We start from the raw sequence: 25725 nt of genomic DNA on the forward strand, positions 1-25725 counted from the left end.
GTTGAATAAAAGTGAGTGAATGTTATGTTTTTTGCCTCCCACACACATCAAAAAGGAACAGGATTTCAGTCACTATTTTCTTGAGCTTTTTTGAAATCAGCTTTCCTGAAGTCCAGAATGCTTGCTATACTATTCTCAGTTTTCCTTTTTTCTCAGTATAACACGTTCCCAGAGAGTATAATCACTTCCACCCAAAGTTCCCACAGTTTCAGTACCACTGACCAGTTCTTCCTTTTTAAATAGGACCAGATCTAGCACAGCTGTTGCTTTGTTGATTCTTTTACCTTCTGGAAGATGAAGTTATTGGAGATTCAAGTCTTGGCAGAAGTTAGGGTTACAGTTTGTTGGGTGCGAATGGGAGTGCTCCTGATTATTCCATTTCATAGTCTGTATGGTTGGTTAATTCACACCCAAAGAGTGCTGTGGGTGATGTTACCTAAGGTGGTAACCCTGTGAAATTTTTACTGGGTTGAGATATGAAAAGGGAGGATGGAAAAGATCCCCTCCTTTATTGTTGTCTTTTTATTAATATTTCCCTGACATAGGACAATTCTAATATATTAGAGATGTACTTTGGTACAATACATATAACATGTATACCATACTAGGTTGATGCATTGCTGTAGTGCTATGTCACTTTATTTAACGAAAAAAGAGGAGAGCGGCATCTGCTGGAGGAATGATAGCCACAAAAAGGGTGGAAGCAGGGATGGGGGTGTCAGTAATCAAAAGCAGGACAAATTGGAGCAATTTGAAGAGCTGTTTGGATCCTTCTCACAGGAGAATAAACATCTTCCATGTGAATGAAGAGATCACTCAAGTGTGAGATAAAATAGATCACATCAAATATAAGAACCTTTTGAGCACAGACCAGATCATCAAAGTGTAGATGATAAAAGCAACTTTGCAATGAACATAATTTTCATTTAAAAAATCAGAAACTATAATAGTGTGTGTGTGATCATTATCAGTACCACAGAATGTAGAGAGATGCAGAGTTTCAGTTTTTTCTCCTCTGCTAGAGTCTTCATGAAAATAGCTACTATGAAGTTATTATTTACCTTAGTTACATTGTGAGGGTTCCCTTGCACCAGCATCCATGGGAAGACTTCCTCACCATTCAGGTAGCCATTTCAGAAGAGCAATTTTAATCAAGATTACAGGAGGGGAAGAAAGTGTAAAATTCCCACTTCCTATCTGTCATGATTCTGGTGATATAATTCTCCCCAGCAACAAACTGCAATTTTCTGAAAAGCCCATTCAGTGCAAAAATGACTATAATGACAATCTAGCTTGGCTATGATTTTCAGAGCCAAAATTTTTGAAACCAATGCACAAGATATGTTTTCAAAATAATGCACCCATTTCTAGTTCAGTATCTGCATGCTCCTACCTGGATTCCTACGATATATATATATATCTCGTAGGAATCCAGGTAGGAGCATGCAGATATATATATAAAGCAGGTTGAGGAACAGCAGCTGAAAAAATAGTTCACCGCTGGATAGCTGAATGAGTTGGGCATTTGACTGCAGAGTCAGAGATGGGGAGTCTGAGTGTCTACTGTGCCTCTTGGGGTAGGCCTGTCTAGCCTCAGGCCAGCTGCACTGTCCCAGAGTGCCCGCAGAAAAAGGGGAAAGTAAACCACCATAAAGTTATAACGCACCTGATGGCACACAACTGCTATTTTAAACAAATGAATCAAGATGAGGCAGCAAACCTCAAGTGGAATTAAAAAGCAGAAAAAAAATTACCCAGGAAATGATACTGTTCTGCATGGTATTAGGAATTGATCCTGTTCTATTTGAAGGAGAAGAGATTTTGTTCTGGTTTGGGATCATTTTTATTTCCAAAACATGAACATTTCCACCATCAACTCTGATGGAGCTGAATAGATTTAAAGGTGGCAGCAGAGAATTTGATCCCAGATTGAGAAAATGAATCCGGGTTTGTGCATGTCTTTTAACTGTGTTCTCAGAAATGTTACATTGTTATGTGCCATCAAGTCATAAATGACCTATAGCAACCCTAACAGGGAAGTGAGATATTTAAGGAATGGTTTTACCAGTTATGCACCCCTGGTGAGTTTCCATAGGTGAGTGGGGAGTCAAACCCAGATCTCCTGAGTTTTAGTCCATCACTCTACCCACTACACTACACTGAGTCTCAATGTTCTCAGAAATACTGTCCTCTATTTATCCTTGAAGTCTGCCTACTCTGAAGAAGCAATTTTCTTCCACCCCTCACTAACAAACGATTATGTTGCCTAAACTGAAGGGTAATAAACAGAATCCAATTATTACTGTGCATTTTAATGCAAAAGGTCTGAACTAGGGGATATTTCACCTCATCTTGCTACTAATTTGTGTTTTCTTTCTTTCTTTCTTTCACTTGCTAATGATAGAGTACACCTAATGAGAAGGTTAAAAAGCCATATAATTTTAACCGCTTGTAATCTCTTCATAAATTTTAGTTAAAACAGATCAAAATGCTTTTAGTATGTGACTTACCATGCTGAACAACAAGATTTCTCCCCACTAAATTAAATTGTAGCCAAAGAAATCTTCTTCCTGTTAAAATGTTAGTAGGCTGAGCTGCCCAAAACTTTACAGCACTCTGTAAATATTCCTGGTGGAAGTGAAGATGCTCTGCCTCTAGTAGTAGCAGAGGGGTGGTCATGTTTTTATTTTTATTTTTATTTATTTTTTGAAATATTTTATTTTACCTATTGATCTAAACTCTCTCTGCATTACCCATCCCTGCTCTAAAATAAACTGCCTTCTCCAGTCTGGTGCCCAGCAAATGGGTCTGATTACAACTCCCATCATTCTCACTAAGAATGGCCACCAGATGACAATACTGGCAGTTTTGTTTCAAAAAAATCCAGACTGATCCAGGTGGATTTGAAATAATACAATAATACAATAATACAATAATAACACAATGGCTGAAATCTTAGCATCATAAGTTGCAATCAGAGTAGGCCCATTGAACCAATGGAACCAAATCACCACTGATTCAATGGGTTTACACTAGTTGTGAGTTACTATACTAAGGACAAGATTTCAACCAATGTAAGGATATACAAAAGGGTGCCGAAATCAGAACGGTTTGAAGCATTGCACTAAAACTGCAGTAGTGGGTTGTAGCAGATGTCAAACAATTACAAAGACATGCATTGCAGAAGGATTAAAGCTCTCAGCAATATGTTAAGCACTTTGCACTGTGAGCATAGCAGATTCTTCAGAATCAGAGTCATACATCGGTTTTTTCTCTCCATTTATTAAACTTTGTTGAAAGACAAATATCAGATTGTAGGCCTCAATGGATCACATTACATTTGTGAAGGTATTTGGACATCTGAAACATTTCCAATCCAAGAAATGAGCCAACTGAAATTCTCACCCACCTCCAGAAACATGTTCTGATATTCTGTCAGCAGCAAGCAGATTTCAAAACATCCATTGATGTGCCTGAGACGAACAAGAGTCTAATGAATATGGGCAAGAACTATGAAAAATATAAGCAGACCAGAAAAGGAGAGCAATCAGTTCAAAACAAACAAACAAACAAACAACCCATTCCCTCCACAACACTTCCCCCAGATGTAGGAATTGTTCTCAGCTGTGAAATTAGCATATCCTCCCATTCCCCATCTAAATCACTTGATAAGTAGGGAGGGGTCATATAGCTTAATGGTAGTGTGTTGTCAATGAAAATCTTCCAGTAGCATTAGGAAAAGAACTGCTGCTGATCTGTAGTAATGGAAGGACCTAGGGCCTGACCCCATACAAGACAGCTTCCTATGTTTCCATGATCCAGTTATTACTCTCCATTTCATCTATGCATGCTGTAATATGTGCAGTTAACAAGGAGGAATCTATATGTCACACTAAGCAATCGCAATAGTGTGATTCTGACTGTTGCTTCCTTTTGGCATTTCCCAAGAGTTCTAAGTACAAAGCTTAAATTTGGAAGGGAAACCTGGAATAGTCTAAATCTCAAAAGCTGAAACATATCCTACAGAAAATATGGCACAGACTCTGTAGAAATGTGTTGACATTACTTTTATGTAAGACTAAAGAAGCTACTTGGATAAGTAGTGAAACATTTTAACCTAAGAAGCCCAGTTGCCATCACTCAACTTCCAGATAACCTCACCTGGATGACTGAGAATCTTCACAGATATATTACTTTTAAGTGCAAAGAATGTGTGTAGGGGGAGAACAGATCCCCTCCTGTCTGGCCTCTGACCCAGCTTTGTGCTTTTAGTGTGCATTCTAAGGGCCAATGCATCTAGAAAACCAGTTCCAGTTGCTTAGACAGAGCCTGTACACAGGCTTCCATACAGCTAGCTATGTTCAGAAGTTACACTGAAAGCACACAGAGAATGATGAAGACTAGCAATCATGGTCATATCCTTTGCTGTGGTGTAATGTCTTTTGAGCTTGTGTTTATTATAAAGATTTTATTAAGGACATAGTTTAGTGTCACTGAAACAGGACCAAATAAAATCAGAAGTCACATAGGTTAGTAAAACATGTGTTGTGTTATGTGCTGTAAACTTACATCTGACTCATAATGGTCCTAACAGGGTTCTTAAGGTTAAAAAAAGGATATGATCAGATGGTGGCAAAGGTGTGTGCCTGATTGCACTGGAATGAGTAACTTTAACTGGAGTGATCTTCATTCCAGTGACTCTTCCATTTGCCTTGGAATGGCTCTAGCCCAATCCAAAAAAGTAGAAGCCTGGGCGTGAATCAGGGTTGGGGTGGAGTGCATTTCCCTATGCAACATGTGATTGCCAGAAAAGAGATCTCATCAGATCACTTTATGAGCAGTCCAAATTGAGTTCTGTTTTCCCATATGATCACACCCTGAAATATATAACGAGTAGTGTTACCAATGCTATCTCCCCCTTTCCATGAGTTTCCATGGCTTAGGGATTGAAATCCAGGTTTCCTGAGTCCTGTTGTTCAGTCTATCCACTACACCACACTGGGTACTAAAGCATGCCAGTGTGTGGAGTGGAGGTGTGCAGAAAGATACTGAGATAAGTATGGAAGTCAGGTAGACTTCATTCACTTATTTAAGAGTCAACAAAGAGTGTTCCAGAAGTTACAGTTAAAGATTTGTATACCTTGGTTCTATTATCAGTCCAAATGAAGACTGCAGCCAAGAAATCAGAAAAAGACTGAAACTAGGAAGGGCAGCAATGAAGTAATCAGAAGAGTGTATAAAGTGTAAGGATGTGTCAACGGAGACCAAGGCCAAGATCATCAACACACTAGTATTTCTAATCACCATGTCTGGGTATGAAAACTGGACAGTAAGGAAAGCTGATAGGGAAAAAATGATTCATTTGTAATATGGGGCTGGAGGAGAGCTTCTGGACCACCAGAAAAACAAAGAAGTGGGTGCTAAATCAAATCGAACCTGAATTGAGGCAAAAATGATGAAACTGAGGCTATTGTACTTTGGGCACATTGTGAGAAGGAAGATTCTCTAGAAAGGATAATAATACTGGGAAAATAATACCAGGAAAGGGGGAAAACTAAATATAAGATGGATAGACCCCTTAAAAGAAGCCATAGGCCTTAGTTTACAAGAGCTGATCATGCTTACCTGGCTAGCGTGAAGAGCCTCTTCAAAGGCCTTTCTTCCGATGCTTCTGTCAAATGAAGTCTTATCTACAGTATAAATGCTAAAGAGAGGATTTTTCCATGCTGAATGGGTTTTTTTAGATCTTGTGCTATCCAAGTTTACTTGATTTTTTCACTTTGATTTTAATGTTCTTGCAGGCTTGAACTTCGGTATACTTTGCTGAATTCTTGGAAAATGTTAAGGCATTTACATTAAGTTTTATGATGTCTGCGCACAATAGGGTTTAAAGCCTTATTTTTGAGCAAGAGAGCACTTCAGCTGATATATCATTAACTTGTCACCATAAGATAATATTACTGGTGGATAGAATGCTGCCCACTTCTCCATGAAGATATAGAATTATTTGATTACTGTTCCCTCCTTTTTCTCTCCACCAGGAAAACCAGCACCCCATGTAACAAGGCAGACAAGATTTTCCCATGAGGATAAATGCTGGGTACAAGTGCTTTGCTTCATTTTAAGGGAAGGGGAGGATAGGATAACTTTATAGGCTACCCATGCTTCTCAGGATCTTAAACAGCATTCAGAGCTATTATTGATCCATTTGCATTACATTGCAAAAGAATGTAGAACTCTTTTATTTGGCATATTCAGTATTTCCAGAATTTTTATACTCCTTATTTTCTATATATTCGCGAAGGCTTTCATGGCCAGGATCTAATGGATACATTGTCAGTTTGTATAATCATGTATTTCTGAAATGTCTCAATTACAAACTTTCAGATCTAATTTTTTTCTAATGCCTTGTGAAAAGCAAATGTCCTTCTGCTCAACCTGGCCAGCTAGATTTGACCTATCTACAACTAATATCTTTCATACTCAAGGAACACCAGTCTGCTATTGAGGAAATACAGATTCGATTCATATAGGCAAATAGGCGTGGAAAGAATCAATGGTCCCTATAAACATATCTGAAAAATTCTTCCTCCTTCAAAGCAGGAACATTGTTGACTGATCTGAAACAAAGTGTGGTGGTTGTTGTTAAGAAAATGATAATGCTTTTCTTTTTGGTTGGGCTCAAATCCAACTGAGCAGGACATGCAATATTTTTAAAAACATATACACTCACATATCAGCATCAGAATGTGGCTTAAGCAATTCAGATACTTTATTCATTCAACATTAATTTGATCTGAGTGAAATAAAAAGTTGGAGAACAATCAGAAAAAGGGCAAGTGGATCCCCCCCACACACAAAAGCCACAATACAAATGAAAAAGCAGGCAATACCTTTATTAGATCACTGAAAAAATCAAGTAAACATCTAGCTTTCAATGATAATTCATCTTCATCAGGTTGTGCACCAAGATCTTGTTCAGAACCAATATCTTGTGCATAGCAATTTGTTGATCTTATCAATTTCAGGCTCTTTCATTGGTCAGTTTCAAATTCATGTATACTGAATGGTGTGGTACACAGCTATTTAAAAGGTGTAAGTGCAGAAGCCTGACTTTAACAAGAGCTCTCAAAAAAACTGTCCAGGATAATAATTCATGTACAAGATACACAGAACTGTCAAACTTAATCCTGAGCAGGAATTGGTAGGTAAAATTTATGTAGGTGTTGATAGGGAATCCTGTGGAGAATGGTATCAGTTCCTGCACAGTATCTAAGGATTAATGTGCAGTATCTAAGACATTATGGGAAGAAACTGAGGACACTTTACTGGCTGGGAAGTCCTGGGAAAACTAAGAAAAGAGACAGATAATCCCATAGAATGCTGTGCAACCAAGAAGCATCTAGATTCAGAACCCTATAAAAAGATGTAGAAAAATAAAGATTTCACAACTCCATTGTAATCTGGGTATCATACACTTTGTAAGTGGGGTATGCGGCAAAAAAACTTATCTTATTCAGAGTTGTGGCTAGCATGGTACCTCATTCTATCCCCAATATTTTCCATTTCTCTTTCATCTACTGGCAATCTCTGTTCCAGTGGTCCCCAACCTTGGGTCCCCAGATGTTCTTGGACTATAACTTCCAGAAATCCTGGCCAGCAAAGCTAGCAGTGAAAGCTTCTGGAAGTTTTATCCCAAGAACATCTGGGAACCCAAGGTTGGGAACCACTGCTCTATTCCAATTTTGCATATTGGCCAGATTTCCATTAGTTACTCCCACTAGTGTAACTCCATCAGTACAAATCTAAGCTGTGAATTACTGCATGTTGAGAATTCAGCACAGGCACAGCTGTTGCACACCTGACACAAAGCTCAGTGTACAGCAGCAGATGCCTATGCTGACTTGCAAACTTACAGCACTCTGCAACTAAAATGTATATAATTGAGTTTACCTTAGCATTTTTTTAACCTGGATTCTGCCCATTGAATTTTTGCTGAGCTATTTCTGCTCCCTACTTTACAGTTCTCACCGCCTAATTTTTGGGGGCCATTTTGCAAACCATGGGGTTCATTCCAAATCTTTTGATACCTTCTTCTTGATGTGTGAGTTTGTGTATGTATGTGTTTCAGCTGCACAAGGATAAGAATATGAGCTATTAGTATATGTGTTGAAGAAATATGTGTTATAAAGCTTGTTTAAAGAACCACTGTATTTTAAATGTCTGTATTTAATAGAACGCTGTATAAGCCATTAAAGTGATGTAGACTTGTTGCTAAATCAGAAGACTCTCTAATGTTTCCCATCCTTGGGGATACCAGATTTTTTAAAATTTGCTATTCATTTACTGTGTGCTGAATAATATATTCAAACAAACTTGGCTCACTTAAGTCTGCCAGGCTGGAGAAGGCAGCTTCATTGGATTACCGGTAATTATTACTCACATAATTAAAACTGCAGTAGCAAGACCTTCTTGTCATTGAAAAGAAAATTGATGTTTTATTAATTTATAAATAGTATTCAACAAATCCCCAGTGCTAAGATCTCTTTATTCATTGGGGCAATTGTGACAGACTGCATGCCTTGAAATCATGCGAATTTCTTTCTTTCTTTCTTTTTAATTGAATGGAGAATAGAACTTCAGAATATTTAAACTTCCGACCGAGCAGAAATGCACACAGTATTTGTTAGATAATTTTTCATTAGACAAATTGCATGATAAGAAGCATTTGCTTTGTCTCATGAGCACCAATTCTCTCTGATGGTAGGAAATTGACATGACAGAACAGCAAATGGTTCAAGGAAATATTCTGTTGTTCACCATCATCTCTCCAAGTATATGATTATTTCTAAGTGGTACCTCCTGTAATTTTTTCTTCCAACATTTTCCAATTTTCTCTCTCTTTTTCTTTTGAGTTCTCTGCATGTTCAGTGAGCCTGTGGTGAGTGGGAGGGGCACACCTATTCTTTATATCCCAATTACTCTGTGTTCAGGTATAAGTGTATATGGAGTGCATGCATTTGCATTCATATAGGGCTTTACACACATGGAGGGGACTGGGGTGGAATACAATATTGTGCCCTTGCTCTCCAATCCACCCATTCGATGAAGATATAATTTATGTGTGGAGGAGTTGGATTCTTTAAATTTACATTTAAATTGTATATATGTTACGCTACATTGCATTACATTATTTTGGATTTCCACTCCCAGAATCTGCTCCCCAGCTGGGGATTCTGAGAGCAACACTCTTAACACAGATACCTTTTCCAGACTTTGCTTAATCAGATCTTTTTCCTTGTGTTCTGGCATTACTTTCATCTATATTATTCTGCTGTTTCAGGTGAGTGGAGTACCCAAAGGGATGGCCCAAACAAGAGAGCAACGTGTCCTGATCATGGTGATTGTGATGGTCATTTGCTTTCTGCTTTGCTGGTTGCCTTATGGGATTGTGGCCCTGATAGCAACATTTGGGAAACCTGGTCTAGTCACCTCCTCGGCCAGCATCATTCCTTCTATCCTTGCGAAGAGCAGCACCGTCTACAACCCCATCATCTACATCTTTTTGAACAAGCAGGTAAATAAAATGTGTTGTGACATACAGAGCAGAATGCCAAATGCTTCTGACTATAGGAACCATTTGTTAATCCATCTTTTATAAATGACAAATGTTGGCTGCAAAGGAAAGCCATTTGTTTACATTGGCTGGAGATTTAGGCCAGGATCAAATTGTGAAAATCCAATAACGTATAATAAAATCTTGTGTTTTACTAGTAGCCCACACAATTTTCAGCCAGGAATATTATGACCCTATGACTGATAAATCAAAGAATAAGTAGTGAAAGAAGTCTAAGAGCTCCTCAGGGAAATTATGTCAAATATGAGACTTTAGAATTGTGTTGAGACACCAACTTCTGAACATGAGAAGTAGTTTTCTAAGAAAAGAAAATGATAGTTCTGAAGTGCTAGAAAGGAAACAGCCTAGTTGGTAGCTTATTCTTCTAATCACATTTAATTGGCTGCAAATAAAGTGAAGTTTAGGTTACAGTTACACTATGAAAATTAATTGGGAGATGGATCAGGATTTTTGAAGTCACTTTAAAGTCATGTAGTTTTGGGATCAGTGTGTGTGCTTTTGTGAACATTTTAGTTTGTTTTAAAACTGTGTTGTATATTGGTTGAGATGGGAACATTGGCTTTTATAATCATTGCATTTGAGCCTTTGTCTTGTGCCCACACAACCTTGCACTGGCTGCCTCTCACAGCTGCTGCTAGGAACTTGTTTGAATTTTTTTAAAAAATTTCTTGTAAAAAAAATTTCTTCTGGCATAGCGCTAGTTCAGTATGACAGATAGAACAAAATATTAAAACAGATTAGTCTGCAAGCTTTCTTTGCAGCCCAGCACATGTGCACGCACGCACACACACACACAGAGAGAGAGAGAGAGAGAGAGAGAGAGAGAGAGAGAGTAAGAGCAAGAGTTAGAGTAAGAGTAAGAGTAAGAGTAAGAGTAAGAGTAAGAGTAAGAGTAGAGAAGAAGAGGGAATTGTCAGTCCAGGCTAGTGAGAAGGAAGTACACCAGTGAATGGCAAAAAGAAACTGACCAGAGTAATTGACAAGATTGGCAGCTTCTGAACATGTGAAGGAGGGAGCATTTTCCCCACTCAACATTCCTCTTTCTACTGGTTCTCTTTTTAGATTGGACTGCAAGGTTTTCCTGCAACCTGAAACCCATGATGCTGGCATTCATTTACTTGACAAAACCCACAGACACAATTACACTGAAATAGGCATTTAAATATGCCAAAACAAGTAAAAATAAATTGATTCCACAAGCAATTTGAAATAAATGACCCTCTCGTAAAATACCTTGCTTTCCAACTGAAAAACATGCTTCCCTCTGCATTCTTTATTTTCACGGTCACATGGTATATATACCGGTAGGAATGTTCCCATTGGTTTTAAAAATATTGATTCATTTATTCCTATTTGAAATGTTATTGCCGGCTACATAATGGAATCAATTTATTTTTTCTGATGTTTCCTGAAGCGGTGCTGACCCTACTTTTTTTTTTTACCCTAAATGATACATCAATATAGCAGAAAGGGATTCCCATTCAGGAATGTTTGATCTGTGATGCTTGCAACTCTGGAAGTAATGGGTTGCCCACCATGGTCCCAGCCTCCGCCTGTATGGCTGTGCCACTTGGCAAACAGTAGGCTGAGGCATTAAGCAGTAAGCAAGACTAATGGCACACAGAAGTCAATCTGCACTGAGTTTTATTGATATATCCGTATACCAGCCATGAAAAAATAATAAAAACCAAATACAGCAGTCATGTGGCAATTATGGTGGTCGCCTCCCCTGGTGCCCTAGGAGGGGAAAAGAATTGAAAGGAACATGTATATATGGTATACTGGTAAGGAATGATACATCATCAGTACAATTTAAAATCACCCTCTCAACGAGGGGGAAAATGTACTGGAAATGCACCACTAGCTGGGAAAATGAGTTAATCTTGGCCATGTATCGTGTGTATGGAAATTTATGAAACAAGCTAAAAAAACAATGCAAATAGGTATAAGTGGAGTTCTTTTGGCAGGTGTGATTGGGCCCTAAGTAAAACAAAAACAGTATATGTTATTAAATTTATGGTTTCTTTACCATCCTATCTATATAATACATACATTTCTTGTACTCACGTATCACATTTCAGGGTGTCAACTGAAAATATTTTCATAGAGTTGGTCTATTTCAGCCTCTTCAGCATCAGTGGTTGGTGCATAAACATGGATTACTGTGATGTTGAAAGGTCTACCTTGGATTTGTATTGAAATCATTCTATCATTTTTGAGATTGCATCCCAGTACAGCTTTTCCCACTCTTTGGTTGACTATGAGGGCGACTCCATTTCTTCTATGGGATTCTTGCCCACAATAGTAGATATGGTAATCTTCTGAACTGAATTTGCCCATTCCCATCCATTTAAGTTCACTGACACCCAGGATGTCAATGTTTATTATTGCCATCTCCTGTTTGACCACATCCAGCTTACCAAGGTTACATTCCAGGTTCCTATGCTGTATTTTTCTTTGCCACATTGGATTTTCTTTTCACTTCCAGGCACGTCCACAGCTGAGCGTCCTTTCAGGTTTGGCCCAACCACTTCATTAGATCTGGAGCTACTTGTATTTGTCCTCCACTCTTCCTCAGTAGCATGTTGGATGCCTTTCGACCTGAGGGGCTCATCTTCCAGCATCATATCTTTTAGCCTTTTGTTTCTGTCCATGGAGTTTTATTGGCAAAGATACTGGAGTGGCTTGCCAGCTCCTGTTCCAGGTGGATCGCATTTAGTCAGAACTCTCCCCTATGACCTGTCCATCTTGGGTGTCCCTGCACAGCATAGCCCATTGCTTCTCTGAATTACTCAAGCCCCTTCGCCACGACAAGGCAGCAATCCATGAAGGGGTTCCAGATCTGTTAGGAATTCATAATACCATTCAATGAAAAGCTTCCCAGTCAGTCAATGTTTCCAAATGGTTCAATAACACCACCAAGAAGATAAAGTTATTAATTTAGTCCTGTCTAATTTTAACTAAGATGCTTGCAAAGTTTTTACACCACACAATTATCTTATCTGAAACCATACTAGAGAACACTTGAACATTCAAAAAGTCAGAAGCCTTTACTGGACACATGATAGCTCAGTTCCAGTAGTGGAGGCTGCCTAATTACTTTCAGTAGAATACATAGACCCATAAATGTCAGGTTTACAGGACATGTACCACTAATCCCAACCTCACTCTGAATAGGAACAATGCAATGAGTGACCTCTAGCATGCTTCATTCCCATTAAATTTCAAAATCCTATACTGCTGCCCCAAATTGTACGATTTGAAGATGAAAGAGCTGAATAGGAGCTGACCTCTCCATGGCTTCAGAGACTCTGACAAGACTTTTCATGTGGTTTAACTCTAAAGATCATACATCTGTTGCATCATTTCCTAGGCTTATTGGGACCAGAAAGTGTTACTGGATCTTTAGCAGAAATCATGCACTAGGACATTGGATTTAGAAGACAATGTAATACCATTATTTCTCTACTTTGCTGTCACTGTGACATTTCCCCTTTTTCATTTCTTTCTAGTGTTATCATCAATGGTATGCCAAAATCTATAGAGAATATAATTTCTCTTTACTAATCCCATTGCCATCTCTTTGCATGATTCAAAGTATCAAACCATCTGTATGAGCAAGTCTTTCATATACGCAAACACCTTGTATTTTCAGATCCTAAAATTAGCTCTCAAAATTGGTTATAACTGGTTATAACTTTCCTCTTTGGAAAAAAACCCGCAGTCCTACAACACTAACAATCCCAAAATGTCTAGATCCATTTCATTGTGGGCCTCCATCACTGAAAATCCAGTCCCTGTACCAGTCCTGTGCAAAATATTACATCATGTGAGCATATATTGGAGCCCAATTCAGCCATTTCTTACCGAATTCTCAGAAATGCACTCAGAAAGGAGAGTGCTTCTTTTCTTCTCCATTATTGCTTTTTCCATGTGGAGAACAGTGTGCCTGAAGAGGAGAAGAGTCTTGCTCCTGTGTAGGCTCTTCACACAAGCAAGAATCTTGAAAAAGAGCCCTGGAAAGCCTAAAAAAGTAATGGCACAATAAAAGTTAGATCTGACTGAAAAGATATGTTGGGGCATCTGCTTTTTTAAATGTAGCACTGCAGGTATGTATTCATCCAGACACTTATATTTGGATTATGTGTTTTTCATTAAAACAAGGATAATTATCATGATTCATTTAATGCCGAAGATATTCTTCCTCACCGACCATAGAAGCAACAAGTACTTGTTACATACAGCACTGATGTTACCTGTCTGTCATGGGTTTGGAGGGAAAGTTCCATCCTATGGGGAGTGGAAGGCGGGACATCAGGAGGAGGGGCTGTACTGTATATATAGGTGAAGCCTGTGTGGAGAAGTTCAGGAGATGCTGGGATGTGACGAAGCATCAGCTGGGAAGAAGAAGCTGGTGTGGGAGTCTGTGTGTCAGACAGGGTACTACTGTGTGTCAGAGTACCAACCTGATAGGTTCAGGTGTCTGTTGGTTAGCCAGAACTGATAGGTTCAGGGTCTGTGCTTCAAGTTAAGGGGTCTGTGTGAACCAACCTGTGTGTATGTATGAGTGAAACTAAGCCACGTTACTATTTCTTATTCACCTGATCATTTTATTTTGCCTGTGTGTTGTTTTAAATAAACCTTATTCTTTTATTTGTTGAAAATCCATCCCTGGTCTGTGTGACTTCTTATAGGGAATGGTTGGTGGCAGCTTAGTTAACGTGTGGCAGATCCCAGTAGGTCTGGGTTTGTCACATTGATTGGTGGCAGCGGTGGGATACGACTGGTCCAGTTGTCCAGTGGTCCAGCAAAGCCTTGGCACGTGTGCCCAGAGCAAGGGGGGTCTAGTCAGGGACAATCTGAGGCGCGTAGGTAATCTTCTAGGTGTACCTCAGGGGGAGGTGCGCTAGTGGAAGAACGTGCCAACTGGGGAGACTAGATTAGGGTGCTCTGAGGCAGCCTGTTTTTGGCGGGAAAAAAGCTGAGGCAAAACTGTGTAGTAGCAGTGATCTAGCCTGCCTGCTGAGAGGCCCAGCAGAGGGGGGGGTAGACTTTAACTCGCTACAGTTGCAAGTTAGTGCTGAAAGGACAGCAGCAATCTATAGGGAAAGCTGGTTCTGAGGCAAAAGGAAAAAAAAAAGTGGTCGTTTTATTTTGAGGCTTGACTTTTTAAAGCAGCCTGTTCTGAGGGGGGATTATGCCCTTGACTCGAAGCCAGATGGCAGAAATGGGTGAAGTGAAAGACCCCCAGGTAGACCAAGGTTCTGAGGATGAATTTGGCTCAGTGCAGGGTGACAGCACAGGAGAGCAGAACCCAGAACTCAGAAAATTGCTCCTAGCCCAACAGCATGAACTGAGGGTGAGGGAAATGGAGGAAAGATTAGAGAGAGAAAGAAGGCAATTTGAATTGGAATTGCAGAGAGAGAAAATGGCGTTTGAATTAAAAAAATTGGAACTGATGAACCAGAACAATAATAACAATAGGGATTCTGAGGGAGGCCAACTGTCTAAAGCTGACCTGAAGAAATTCCCTGTGTACCACAAGGGAGATTGTCCTGAGGTGTTCTTTTCCTTAGTGGAAAGAGCGTTTGTGGACTTCTCAGTGAGGGAAACTGAGAAGATGACCATCATGCGATCTTTAATCAGTGGTAGCCTGGCTGAGGTCTATGCCGAGATGCCTGAGGAACTGATGAAAGATTTTGCAGAGTTTAAAAAACTGGTGTTTGCAAGACATGGGATAAATGCGGAACAGCTGAGGCAAAGATTCAGGTCCCTCACAAAGAAACCAGAGCAGACTTTTACCCAAGTGGGGGCCCAATTGGTGAGGCTGCTTGAGAAATGGCTATCTCAGGAGGGGACAGAGACCTTTCAGCAGCTTAAAGATTTGATAGCGCTGGAACAGTTCTATTCAGTCCTGCATGGGGAACTGAAATTCCAGGTGAGGGAAAGGAAACCAAAATCTGTGGCAGAAGCAGCCGAGATCGCAGATTTTATTTCCCAAATAAGAAAGCCCTTGGGTGAGGGGAAATCTGTGGGGAAACCCAAAGAAACCTACAGCAAGTACTCTCAGGGACCAGGGAAAAGCCAGCAAGGGGGAGGGGCCCATGGTGAAGGGAAGCCCTCAGACATGAAACCAAGACCTCAGATTTTGGAGGGAAAACCAAAACAAGATGAGAAAGACTCAAAATACACCAGAAAATGTTATTTCTGTCAGGGAAAGGGCCATCTAATCTCAGAGTGTGAGAAATTAAGGCAGCTAAAAGGAATGGTTCCTCAGGAATCGAGTGGAACCAAGCCAAAAGCTGTGTTCTGTGTCCAGAAAGAGCAAGGCTCATTGTCACTGAGGGAGCCTGTTGCCATGGCTACTCAATCTGAAACAGCTACATCTGCTGATCAGGCTGAGGAAAATGGTCCTCTTGTAGAGGTCAGGCGCTGCCTGTTGGTGAGAACAGATTCCCAGTTGTTTGAGACAGCAGGGGTGGACGTAGGAATACTTGGCCATCAGTATCGGGGGCTGCGGGACACTTGTTCCCAGGTGACCCTGTGCCATCCAGATATTATTCCTAGGGAGTATGTAATCCCAAATGAGAGCATGAAGGTGGCAGGGATTGAGGGGCAGGTAATCTCTCTGCCAGTCGCGGAGGTACCTGTCAACTTTCAAGGCTGGAGGGGAGTTTGGCGGCTAGCAATTTCATCGACTCTGCCAGCAGCCGTACTCGTGGGAAATGACCTGGCTGAACATGTGAAACGGGTGCTAGTGATTACACGTTCACAAGCCACCACGGGGACAGTTCAAGGGGGTAATGATGAGCCAGAGACGGAAGCAGAGGGGAGTTCAGAAGCTGTGGTGGAAACCTTAACCACAGACAGCAGATTTGGACAGGAGCAAAAGGCAGACGCCACTCTCCAAAAGTGTTTTGAACAGGTGACTGACGCCCAGCTAACACCTGAAACCCCAGTGAGATTTCTGGAGAAAAAGGGGATTTTGTATAGAGAGACCCTGAGGAATATCTCAAAAGGGGGAGATGGGATCAGAAGTCAGCTGGTGGTACCTGAAAAGTATCGCCCCATGATCTTACAAAGGGGGCACTCTGACATGTTTGCTGCGCACTTAGGGGTGAACAAAACACAGCAGAGAATCACACAGAATTTCTACTGGCCTGACATAGGGAAGCAGATCAGGGAGTTCTGTAAACAATGTGATGTGTGTCAAAGGCAGGGGAATAGCCGCGATAGGACCAAAGCAAAGTTGTGCCCTTTGCCTGTGATTGACACTCCGTTCAAATGCATAGGGGTGGATATTGTGGGACCTTTGCCCAAGGCCACAAAGAGGGGGAACAGGTTCATTCTCACCATTGTGGACCATGCCACGAGGTACCCTGAAGCCATACCCTTGACAAACATTGAAACTAACACAGTGGCAGATGCCTTGGTGGGGTATATGTCCAGGATGGGATTTGCCTCAGAAATAATCACAGATTTGGGAGCATCAGTCACATCAAAGCTCATGAAACGCTTATGGCAAATCTGTGGAATTAAGCACAAGGAAACCACTGCCTATCAACCTGAAAGTAATGGGTTAACTGAGAAGTTCAATGGGACTCTAATGCGCATGATTAGGGCTTACTTGGCAGAGAATCCAAACAATTGGGACCAGAAGCTGCAATCCCTTTTGTTTGCTTATCGATCAGTGCCACAAGCCAGTACCGGGTTCAGTCCATTTGAACTTTTATTTGGGAGAAGGGTGAAAGGGCCCCTTGATTTGATCAAACAAAATTGGGAGCAGATCACCCAGGATGACCCACAAAACGTTGTGACATACATAGACTCTTTAAGGAAAGACCTAAAGAGAAACCTAGAGCTAGCAACAGAGACCCTGCAAGCTCAAAAGGTCAGAAAGAAAGCTTGGGATGACCAGAGAGCCAGTGAGAGGCACTTTGACCCAGGGGAGGGAGTGCTTTGGCCTAGGCTCTGCAAAGAGAGCAAACTGCAGCTGGGTAGCCCAGAAATAAAATACTTGGGTCACATGGTAGGGGGAGGAGTGATAAAACCCCTGGAGGCCAAAATAGAAGCAGTTCGTGATTGGCCCAGACCCAACACCAAGAAAAAAGTCAAATCATTTCTTGGGGTGGTGGGCTACTACAGAAAGTTCATCCCGAGGTTTAGCGAGATTGCGGCTCCGCTGACCGATCTGACGAGGAAGAAGGCTGATGACCGCATCCCGTGGACCAGCGACTGTGAGGCGGCGTTCCAGAGGTTGAAGGAGGCGCTCGTCCAGTATCCAGTGCTACGTGCTTCAGACTTCGACCGGGAGTTCATCATCTACACCGATGCGTCTAACAGCGGGGTAGGAGCAGTTCTGTGCCAGGAGGATGAGAATGGTGACCAGCATCCAGTGTCCTACCTGAGTAGGAAACTTCAAAAAGGTGAGAGACATTTGGCAACCGTGGAGAAGGAGTGTTTGGCCATAGTCTACGCGATCCAGAAGGCCAAGCCTTACATCTGGGGAAGACATTTTGTTCTGTGCACTGACCATTCACCACTGCAATGGTTAAAGACAATGAAAACCCACAATAGCAAACTTATGAGGTGGGCTTTAAACCTGCAGGACTATGACTTTGAAGTGAAGGTGGTCAGAGGGTCAGTGAACTGTGTTGCTGACGCCTTGTCAAGAAGACCTGAAGATTGAAGACGGCGAAAGAAACATGGACTATGTATATATGTATTGATGACAAAAAGTTAAATGTACCTGTTTTTTGAACTTGGTTTGTATGAATAAAGGTAAATTGATGTAATGTAAATGGTAAATGTTTAAATGCCTAATTGCTATGGTTAACTTAGAATGTAAGTATAAGTAAGTATGATATGGTATGTATAACTGTTGTTGTGTGTTTTATCCAGGTTGTTTTTTGGGAAAAAGCACCTTAGCTTTCCCCCTACAAAACAACTTGTGGGGAGGGGAGGTGTTACATACAGCACTGATGTTACCTGTCTGTCATGGGTTTGGAGGGAAAGTTCCATCCTATGGGGAGTGGAAGGCGGGACATCAGGAGGAGGGGCTGTACTGTATATATAGGTGAAGCCTGTGTGGAGAAGTTCAGGAGATGCTGGGATGTGACGAAGCATCAGCTGGGAAGAAGAAGCTGGTGTGGGAGTCTGTGTGTCAGACAGGGTACTACTGTGTGTCAGAGTACCAACCTGATAGGTTCAGGTGTCTGTTGGTTAGCCAGAACTGATAGGTTCAGGGTCTGTGCTTCAAGTTAAGGGGTCTGTGTGAACCAACCTGTGTGTATGTATGAGTGAAACTAAGCCACGTTACTATTTCTTATTCACCTGATCATTTTATTTTGCCTGTGTGTTGTTTTAAATAAACCTTATTCTTTTATTTGTTGAAAATCCATCCCTGGTCTGTGTGACTTCTTATAGGGAATGGTTGGTGGCAGCTTAGTTAACGTGTGGCAGATCCCAGTAGGTCTGGGTTTGTCACAGTACTGAGTTAGTGAGAATTATACGAATGAAAGAGGATTATCAGAGGGGAGTTTTCTGGGGAAACTTTAACAGGGAAAAAGGGTTTTTTTTCCCCCCTGAGCTGCTGAGAGGAATTTTCTCCAGCAGATAAAGCTAGTTGTGAAATGTCATGGTTGAAAAAGAGAGAAGGTTTTAGGGATTTATGAGTGATACAGTTCACAAACTACTAGGTTTACAATACCCTTCATATCTAAAGACAGTAGAAAATATAAATTTTACCATTAAATCAACAATGCCCAGTTCCCCACTGGGACCTTTTGTAAAAAGATCACAGTTGGAAAAGAACAATAGTCTGAAAATGCTGTGAGACTGATGGTAAAATGTATATTTTTTTTCTGTCTTTGAATGTAAAAGTGACTGTAAACTCAGTAGTGTTTTACTCCTTCTGCAAATGTCCTGATGAGAAACCTAACATAATTGGTTTTATATGAAAAAGGCCCTTTGTGTCAGTATAATGCAATTGTCCTGTATACCTAAGCTTATGATCATGCCAACTTTTATAAAAGTATGATCAGCAGGTTAGGCCCTCAAATGAACTGACAACAGACAAATGTGAAGTGCAAGTGGAGGGGACACAATTGCAGCTGGAGACTGATAAACAAATGGTCAAGGAATACCTTGCCACCATGAACGGGTTCAAATCTCCAGGGCCGGATGAACTGCCACCAAGAGTACTGAAGAACTCTCAGAACTGCTGTCCTTTATTTTATTGAAATTACAGGAAATGGGTGAGGGGCCTGAGGACTGGAGGAGGACTAATGTTGTCCCTATCTTTAAAAAGGACAAAAAAGAGGAACCTGGGAACTACAGGCCACTCAGCCTGACGTCAATCCCAGGGAAAATTCTGAAAAAAAAACTATAAAACAGTCACTATACAAGCACCTAGAAAGCAGTGCAGTAATAACTAGAAGCCAACACAGATTTGTCAAGAACAAATTCTGCCACACTAATCTAATTTTTTTAAAAAAATTGGATAACCTCCCTGATTAGAGATGGGGGTATTCGAACACGACTATCCCCACAGATAACGAGGGTCTGGCCCCACTGCTACCATGGGCTCTATACTCCCTTCCTGTCACTCCATGGATTAGCCACTCCTCGACCTGGCAGAGAGGCCCATCATCCCACCTTCTGCCAGGAGTGCCTAATTCACCGTGAGCTACAGAGCGATAGGAAGGGAGTGCAGAGCCCACAGCAGTGGCGGAATGGTGAATGGTCTGAAACAAAAACAAGACTCATTTTCTTTTACAAAAACAGAAGGCTGAGGATTAAAAGACAATGGACTGATCACTGAAGCTGTCATTTTTTTCATGTTCACCAACATCAGAATGCAAGAAAGTCAGTATAGAATGTTAGGATTTGGTCAGCAAAACGGAATATTTTCCAGGCTGAATTTTCTGCCATGCAACTGGGACACCTGCACACCTGCCATAGAAACCTTGCATATCACAGAAAATTCTGGGACATCTTTTAGCATGCATACTCAATATTGCATTGCAGAACAGTAGAAGAGATGTGATACTAGCAGCCGATCAGAATCCACACTTATGGATCAAGCCCTTTAATTCCAATTGATTTTATGTCAGATCAGCACATAAAAATAATAAAAATAAAGATCATTTTGATGCAGAGCAATAATGATTATCTATAGTCTCGTATAGGAAAAGCGGGGGGGGGGGAGAATGAATAATCTGCAAGGTCACAATCTTTGATAAGGAAGTTTCACAAAAATCAGAAAATAGTCTTTCGCCTTTTTGTTTTATTTGTACAGAATCATGTAATTAAAATTAGGGGGCTGGCCCCTGCTTGCTCACTGAGACACTTTTTAAGGTGGCATTTTAGCAGTTGACAAGGATGTTAGCATTTGCCATGAAAAATAAATTTTCTCTCAGTCTGATTACCTGTGACCAAGTTAGCTGGCCAAGGGTTACTGTATCATTAATTGACTCTGGAAGTTCTAACCATCCTTACCCTCCTTGCAAGAGATTCCTCTCTCTTCCCATCAACAATGCCCATTTATCGCTCTGCATAAAGGTTATAAATGATGTTTCCATTCCAAGGGAATTCAATCTCAATCCATTTCCAAAATTACCTAAGAATTAAATAGTCCTAGAATCCAAAAATCATGATAAAAATATTTAGAAAGAAAGGAAATACATTTACCTATATTTTTGCTCTGGAGATGGAGAAAGATGGAGAAGCTCTATACAGTCAGCAAAAACAAGACCTGGAGCTGACTGCGGTTCTGATCATCAGCTTCTCATAGCAAAATTCAAGGTTAGACTGAAGAGATTAGGAAAAACCACTGGGCCACTCAGGTATAATCTAAACCAAATCCCTTATGAATACACAGTGGAAGTAAAGAACAGATTTAAGGAACTCGATTTGGTGGACAGAGTGCCTGAAGAACTTTGGATAGAGGCTCGTAACATTGTCCAGGAGGCAGCAACGAAAACCATCCCAAAGAAAAGGAAATGCAAGAAAGCAAAGTGGCTGTCCAACGAGGCCTTAGAAATAGCAGAGAGGAGAAGGGAAGCAAAATGCAAGGGAGACAGGGAAAGTTACAGAAACTTGAATGCAGACTTCCAAAGAATAGCAAGGAGAGACAAGAGGGCCTTCTTAAATGAACAATGCAAAGAAATAGAGGAAGATAACAGAAAAGGAAAGACCAGAGATCTGTTCAGGAAAATTGGAGATATTAGAGGAACATTTTGCGCAAAGATGAACATGATAAAAGACAAAAATGGGAGGGACCTAACAGAAGCAGAAGACGTCAAGAAGAGGTGGCAAGAATACACAGAGGAATTATATCAGAAAGATGTGGATATCCCGGACAACCCAGACAATGTAGTTGCTGACCTTGAGCCAGACATCCTGGAGAGCGAAGTCAAGTGGGCCTTAGAAAGCCTGGCTAACAACAAGGCCAGTGGAGGTGATGGCATTCCAGTTGAACTATTTAAAATCTTGAAAGATGATGCTGTTAAGGTGCTACATTCAATATGCCAGCAAGTTTGGAAAACTCAACAGTGGCCAGAGGATTGGAAAAGATCAGTCTACATCCCAATCCCAAAGAAAGGCAGTGCCAAAGAATGCTCCAACTACCGTACAATTGCACTCATTTCGCACGCTAGCAAGGTTATGCTCAAAATCCTACAAGGTAGGCTTCAGCAGTATGTGGACCGAGAACTCCCAGAAGTACAAGCTGGATTCCGAAGAGGCAGAGGAACTCGAGACCAAATTGCTAACTTGCGCTGGATTATGGAGAAAGCCAGAGAGTTCCAGAAAAATATCTACTTCTGCTTCATTGACTATGCGAAAGCCTTTGACTGTGTGGACCACAGCAAACTATGGCAAGTTCTTAAAGAAATGGGAGTGCCTGACCACTTTATCCGTCTCCTGAGAAACCTATATGTGGGACAGGAAGCAACAGTTAGAACTGGTTATGGAACAACTGAGTGGTTCAAAATTGGGAAAGGAGTACGGCAAGGCTGTATATTGTCCCCCAGCTTATTTAACTTATATGTAGAATACATCATGCGGAAGGCTGGACTGGAAGAAACCCAAGCCGGAATTAAGATTGCCGGAAGAAATATCAACAACCTCCGATATGCAGATGATACCACTCTGATGGCAGAAAGTGAGGAGGAATTAAAGAACCTTGTAATGAGAGTGAAAGAGGAGAGTGCAAAAAACGGTCTGAAACTCAACATCAAAAAAACTAAGATCATGGCCACTGGTTCCATCACCTCCTGGGAAATAGAAGGGGAAGATATGGAGGCAGTGTCAAATTTTATCTTCCTGGGCTCCATGATTACTTCAGATGGAGACAGCAGCCCTGAAATTAAAAGGCGCCTTCTTCTTGGGAGGAAAGCGATGACAAATCTTGACAGCATCTTGAAAAGCAGAGACATCACCTTGCCAACAAAAGTCCGAATAGTCAAAGCTATGGTTTTTCCTGTCGTGATGTATGGAAGTGAGAGCTGGACCATAAAGAAAGCAGACCGCCGAAGAATTGATGCCTTTGAATTGTGGTGCTGGAGGAGGTTCTTGAGAATCCCCTGGACTGCAAGGAGAACAAACCTATCAGTTCTAAAGGAAATCAACCCTGAATGCTCACTTGAAGGACAGATCCTGAAGCTGAGGCTCCAGTACTTTGGCCATCTCATGAGAAGAAAAGAGTCCTTGGAAAAAACCTTGATGTTAGGAAGGTGTGATGGCAAGAGGAGAAGGGGACGACCAAGGATGAGATGGCTGGACAGTGTCTGCGAAGCAACCAACATGAACCTGACACAACTCCAGGAGGCAGTAGAAGACAGGAAGGCCTGGCGTGCTCTGGTCCATGGGGTCACGAAGAGTCGGACACGATTAAACGACTAAACACACACACAATCCTTTTTAAATAATTAAGTTATGGCCCATAAAAACTGACAATATCAGGAAATGTTCAAATTCAACCCAGGTAAGAAATAATGGATTCTAAATTCCCAAATACTTTGTATGTTTACTCCAGCTACCAATTTAATTCAGTGAATGCAAGAATTAATTAATATAACTCACGACCAGCTCAAGATGTGGGATCATCCTAAGGCATATCACAGCTAATGTCATCACTTTATGAAATAGAATTACCAAACATGCATGTTGGTGTCAGATGTTTAAGGTAAAGATATAGGAAATTCCCTTATACTCAGGGCACATCCAGACAGTCTAGTTCATGCTTAAAAAGTTCTTATCTCTAGTGTGGTCTACATTATTACTAACTTCAATTCACACTGATCATCATTTTTCCCTCCCATGAGGAAGGTCCAGACAGGTCTTGGGATCTCTCTAATTTGTCTCCCTTTGAATTAATGACACTCTCCTTCATGCCCCCTTTCTCGCCTTTTTCCTTGGCCATCATTCAGCAGGTGGCAGTGATTTTCATTTCCTTTTCTCCCCCCCCCCCTTTTTTTGGTAAAATAAAGGATATGATATTGCAAGATAGATAGATAGATAGATAGATAGATAGATAGATAGATAGATAGATAGATAGATAGATAGATAGATAGATAGATAGATAGATAGATAGATAGATAGATAGATAGATAGATAGATAGATAGATAGATAGATAATTAAAATGGTAGAATAGATGAAAATAGAGAAGGGGGTTATCTGTCATATCGCTTGTCCAACTCAGGATGGCACAGACTCCGATTAATTTTCAGATTCTCATGAGAAAAGGCTCTGTTAAAAGTGGAATGTTTGAATGCCGATGTGGACACATCAGTGCAATTTGGTGTTTTTTTTTGGGGGGGGGAGGAGAAATGTATCCTGCTCAAGTTCATGTATCATTCTGTGGCTTGTACTTACATCCCAACACAGAGCCCATTGCCTTTCCACTGAATCATGAGGTTCAGGTTGTTTTATTATCTTAAAAAGATAAAACGTTTTTAATTGCTATGGGCGGCAGGGTAGGGAAAATCTATACTCCATGTTTGCTCATTTGGGCTTAGGCAGTACCCACTTCCCTGGGAGTGAAGAGTATATGAGAATTGCATCAGCAGGCTCTGAGCATGAGTTTGAGTGTGCAACCTAATCCTACCTGTATTCCCCATGGTTATTACTGTTGCCAAGAGGTGCAAAACGGAATGGAAAACAGATGGTTATGTCCATTGTGGCAGCAAAACTAAATATTGTTCACCCTATGCTTTTAGATTAAAAGACTGAAAGTAAAACAAGGTGAGGAGCTGAGCCTTGGCAACTCCTCCTCTACTTTTCTCCTTCTTACTAAGCATTACATAGATCTCTTGCAAAATGCTGTGTTTTCAGCAGAGCAATTGCTGGATAATACCCTTGTCTGGAATCATCCTGTATATCTTCCTGCCCTGCCTGCCTCCCCGCTGCAAATGACAGAGGGGTTGTGCAAAAATCACTGCCTATAGAACAAATGCTATATTTAAAAAATGGTGGAAAAATACATCACTGCTTGAGATCTTAAAAAATAATAATTGAACATATTAAACAAACCCAAAACATCTGTTTTCACCTTGTTTTCTTTCTTCCTTTCTCCTTCCCTGTCCTTTGTAGAGGTCAAAGATATATAAGACCTAGTATATCATACACAAATACTGTAAAAGAAATCAGCATCAGTCACAGGGATAGGAGAAAAGGTGTAGAAGTTTGGTCCTTTTTAATGCACTGATCTTTCTGGCTCCAGGCCAGCTGAATTCAGAGTCGTGCCCTTTTGTTTAAAATTTCTAAAAGTTCTTATCATTTCCAAGACAAGTATAAAAATAATTTGGAAAAGCAAAGTGACTCATTTTTTTAAAAAATGGACATACAGAGATAGAGATACAATAGGTAAAATATAGAGTTGAGTTGGCTGTCAAAAAAATACAATGAAGAAGCCATTTGTGTTTAAGGCTAACAATTTGGCCTTTAACGACTATAACTAGCTACATATGCCCCAAAGTGCAGTCCCTCCTGATAAACATTAGAATGATCATGATTTAACAATTCCATAGTCCCTTCATCTCCCATGCTCCATATACCCCCCCCATTTAAAGCAATGGAAGTTTTG

The 25725-nt window shown here is 40.8% G+C and overlaps 1 protein-coding gene across 1 annotated transcript in view; it reads left to right on the forward strand.

Annotated features, from left to right (window-relative positions):
* LOC110088936 (vertebrate ancient opsin) overlaps positions 1 to 25725 on the forward strand; it is a 134509-nt gene that overhangs the window by 69717 nt on the left and 39067 nt on the right. The window contains exon 3 of the mRNA XM_020811580.3: positions 9344 to 9577. Coding sequence (XP_020667239.3) covers positions 9344 to 9577 — 234 coding nt within the window. The remainder of the gene's footprint in view (positions 1 to 9343; positions 9578 to 25725) is intronic.

Source organism: Pogona vitticeps, chromosome 3 (assembly GCF_051106095.1).
Source record: "Pogona vitticeps strain Pit_001003342236 chromosome 3, PviZW2.1, whole genome shotgun sequence".
Lineage (NCBI taxonomy): Eukaryota > Metazoa > Chordata > Lepidosauria > Squamata > Agamidae > Pogona > Pogona vitticeps.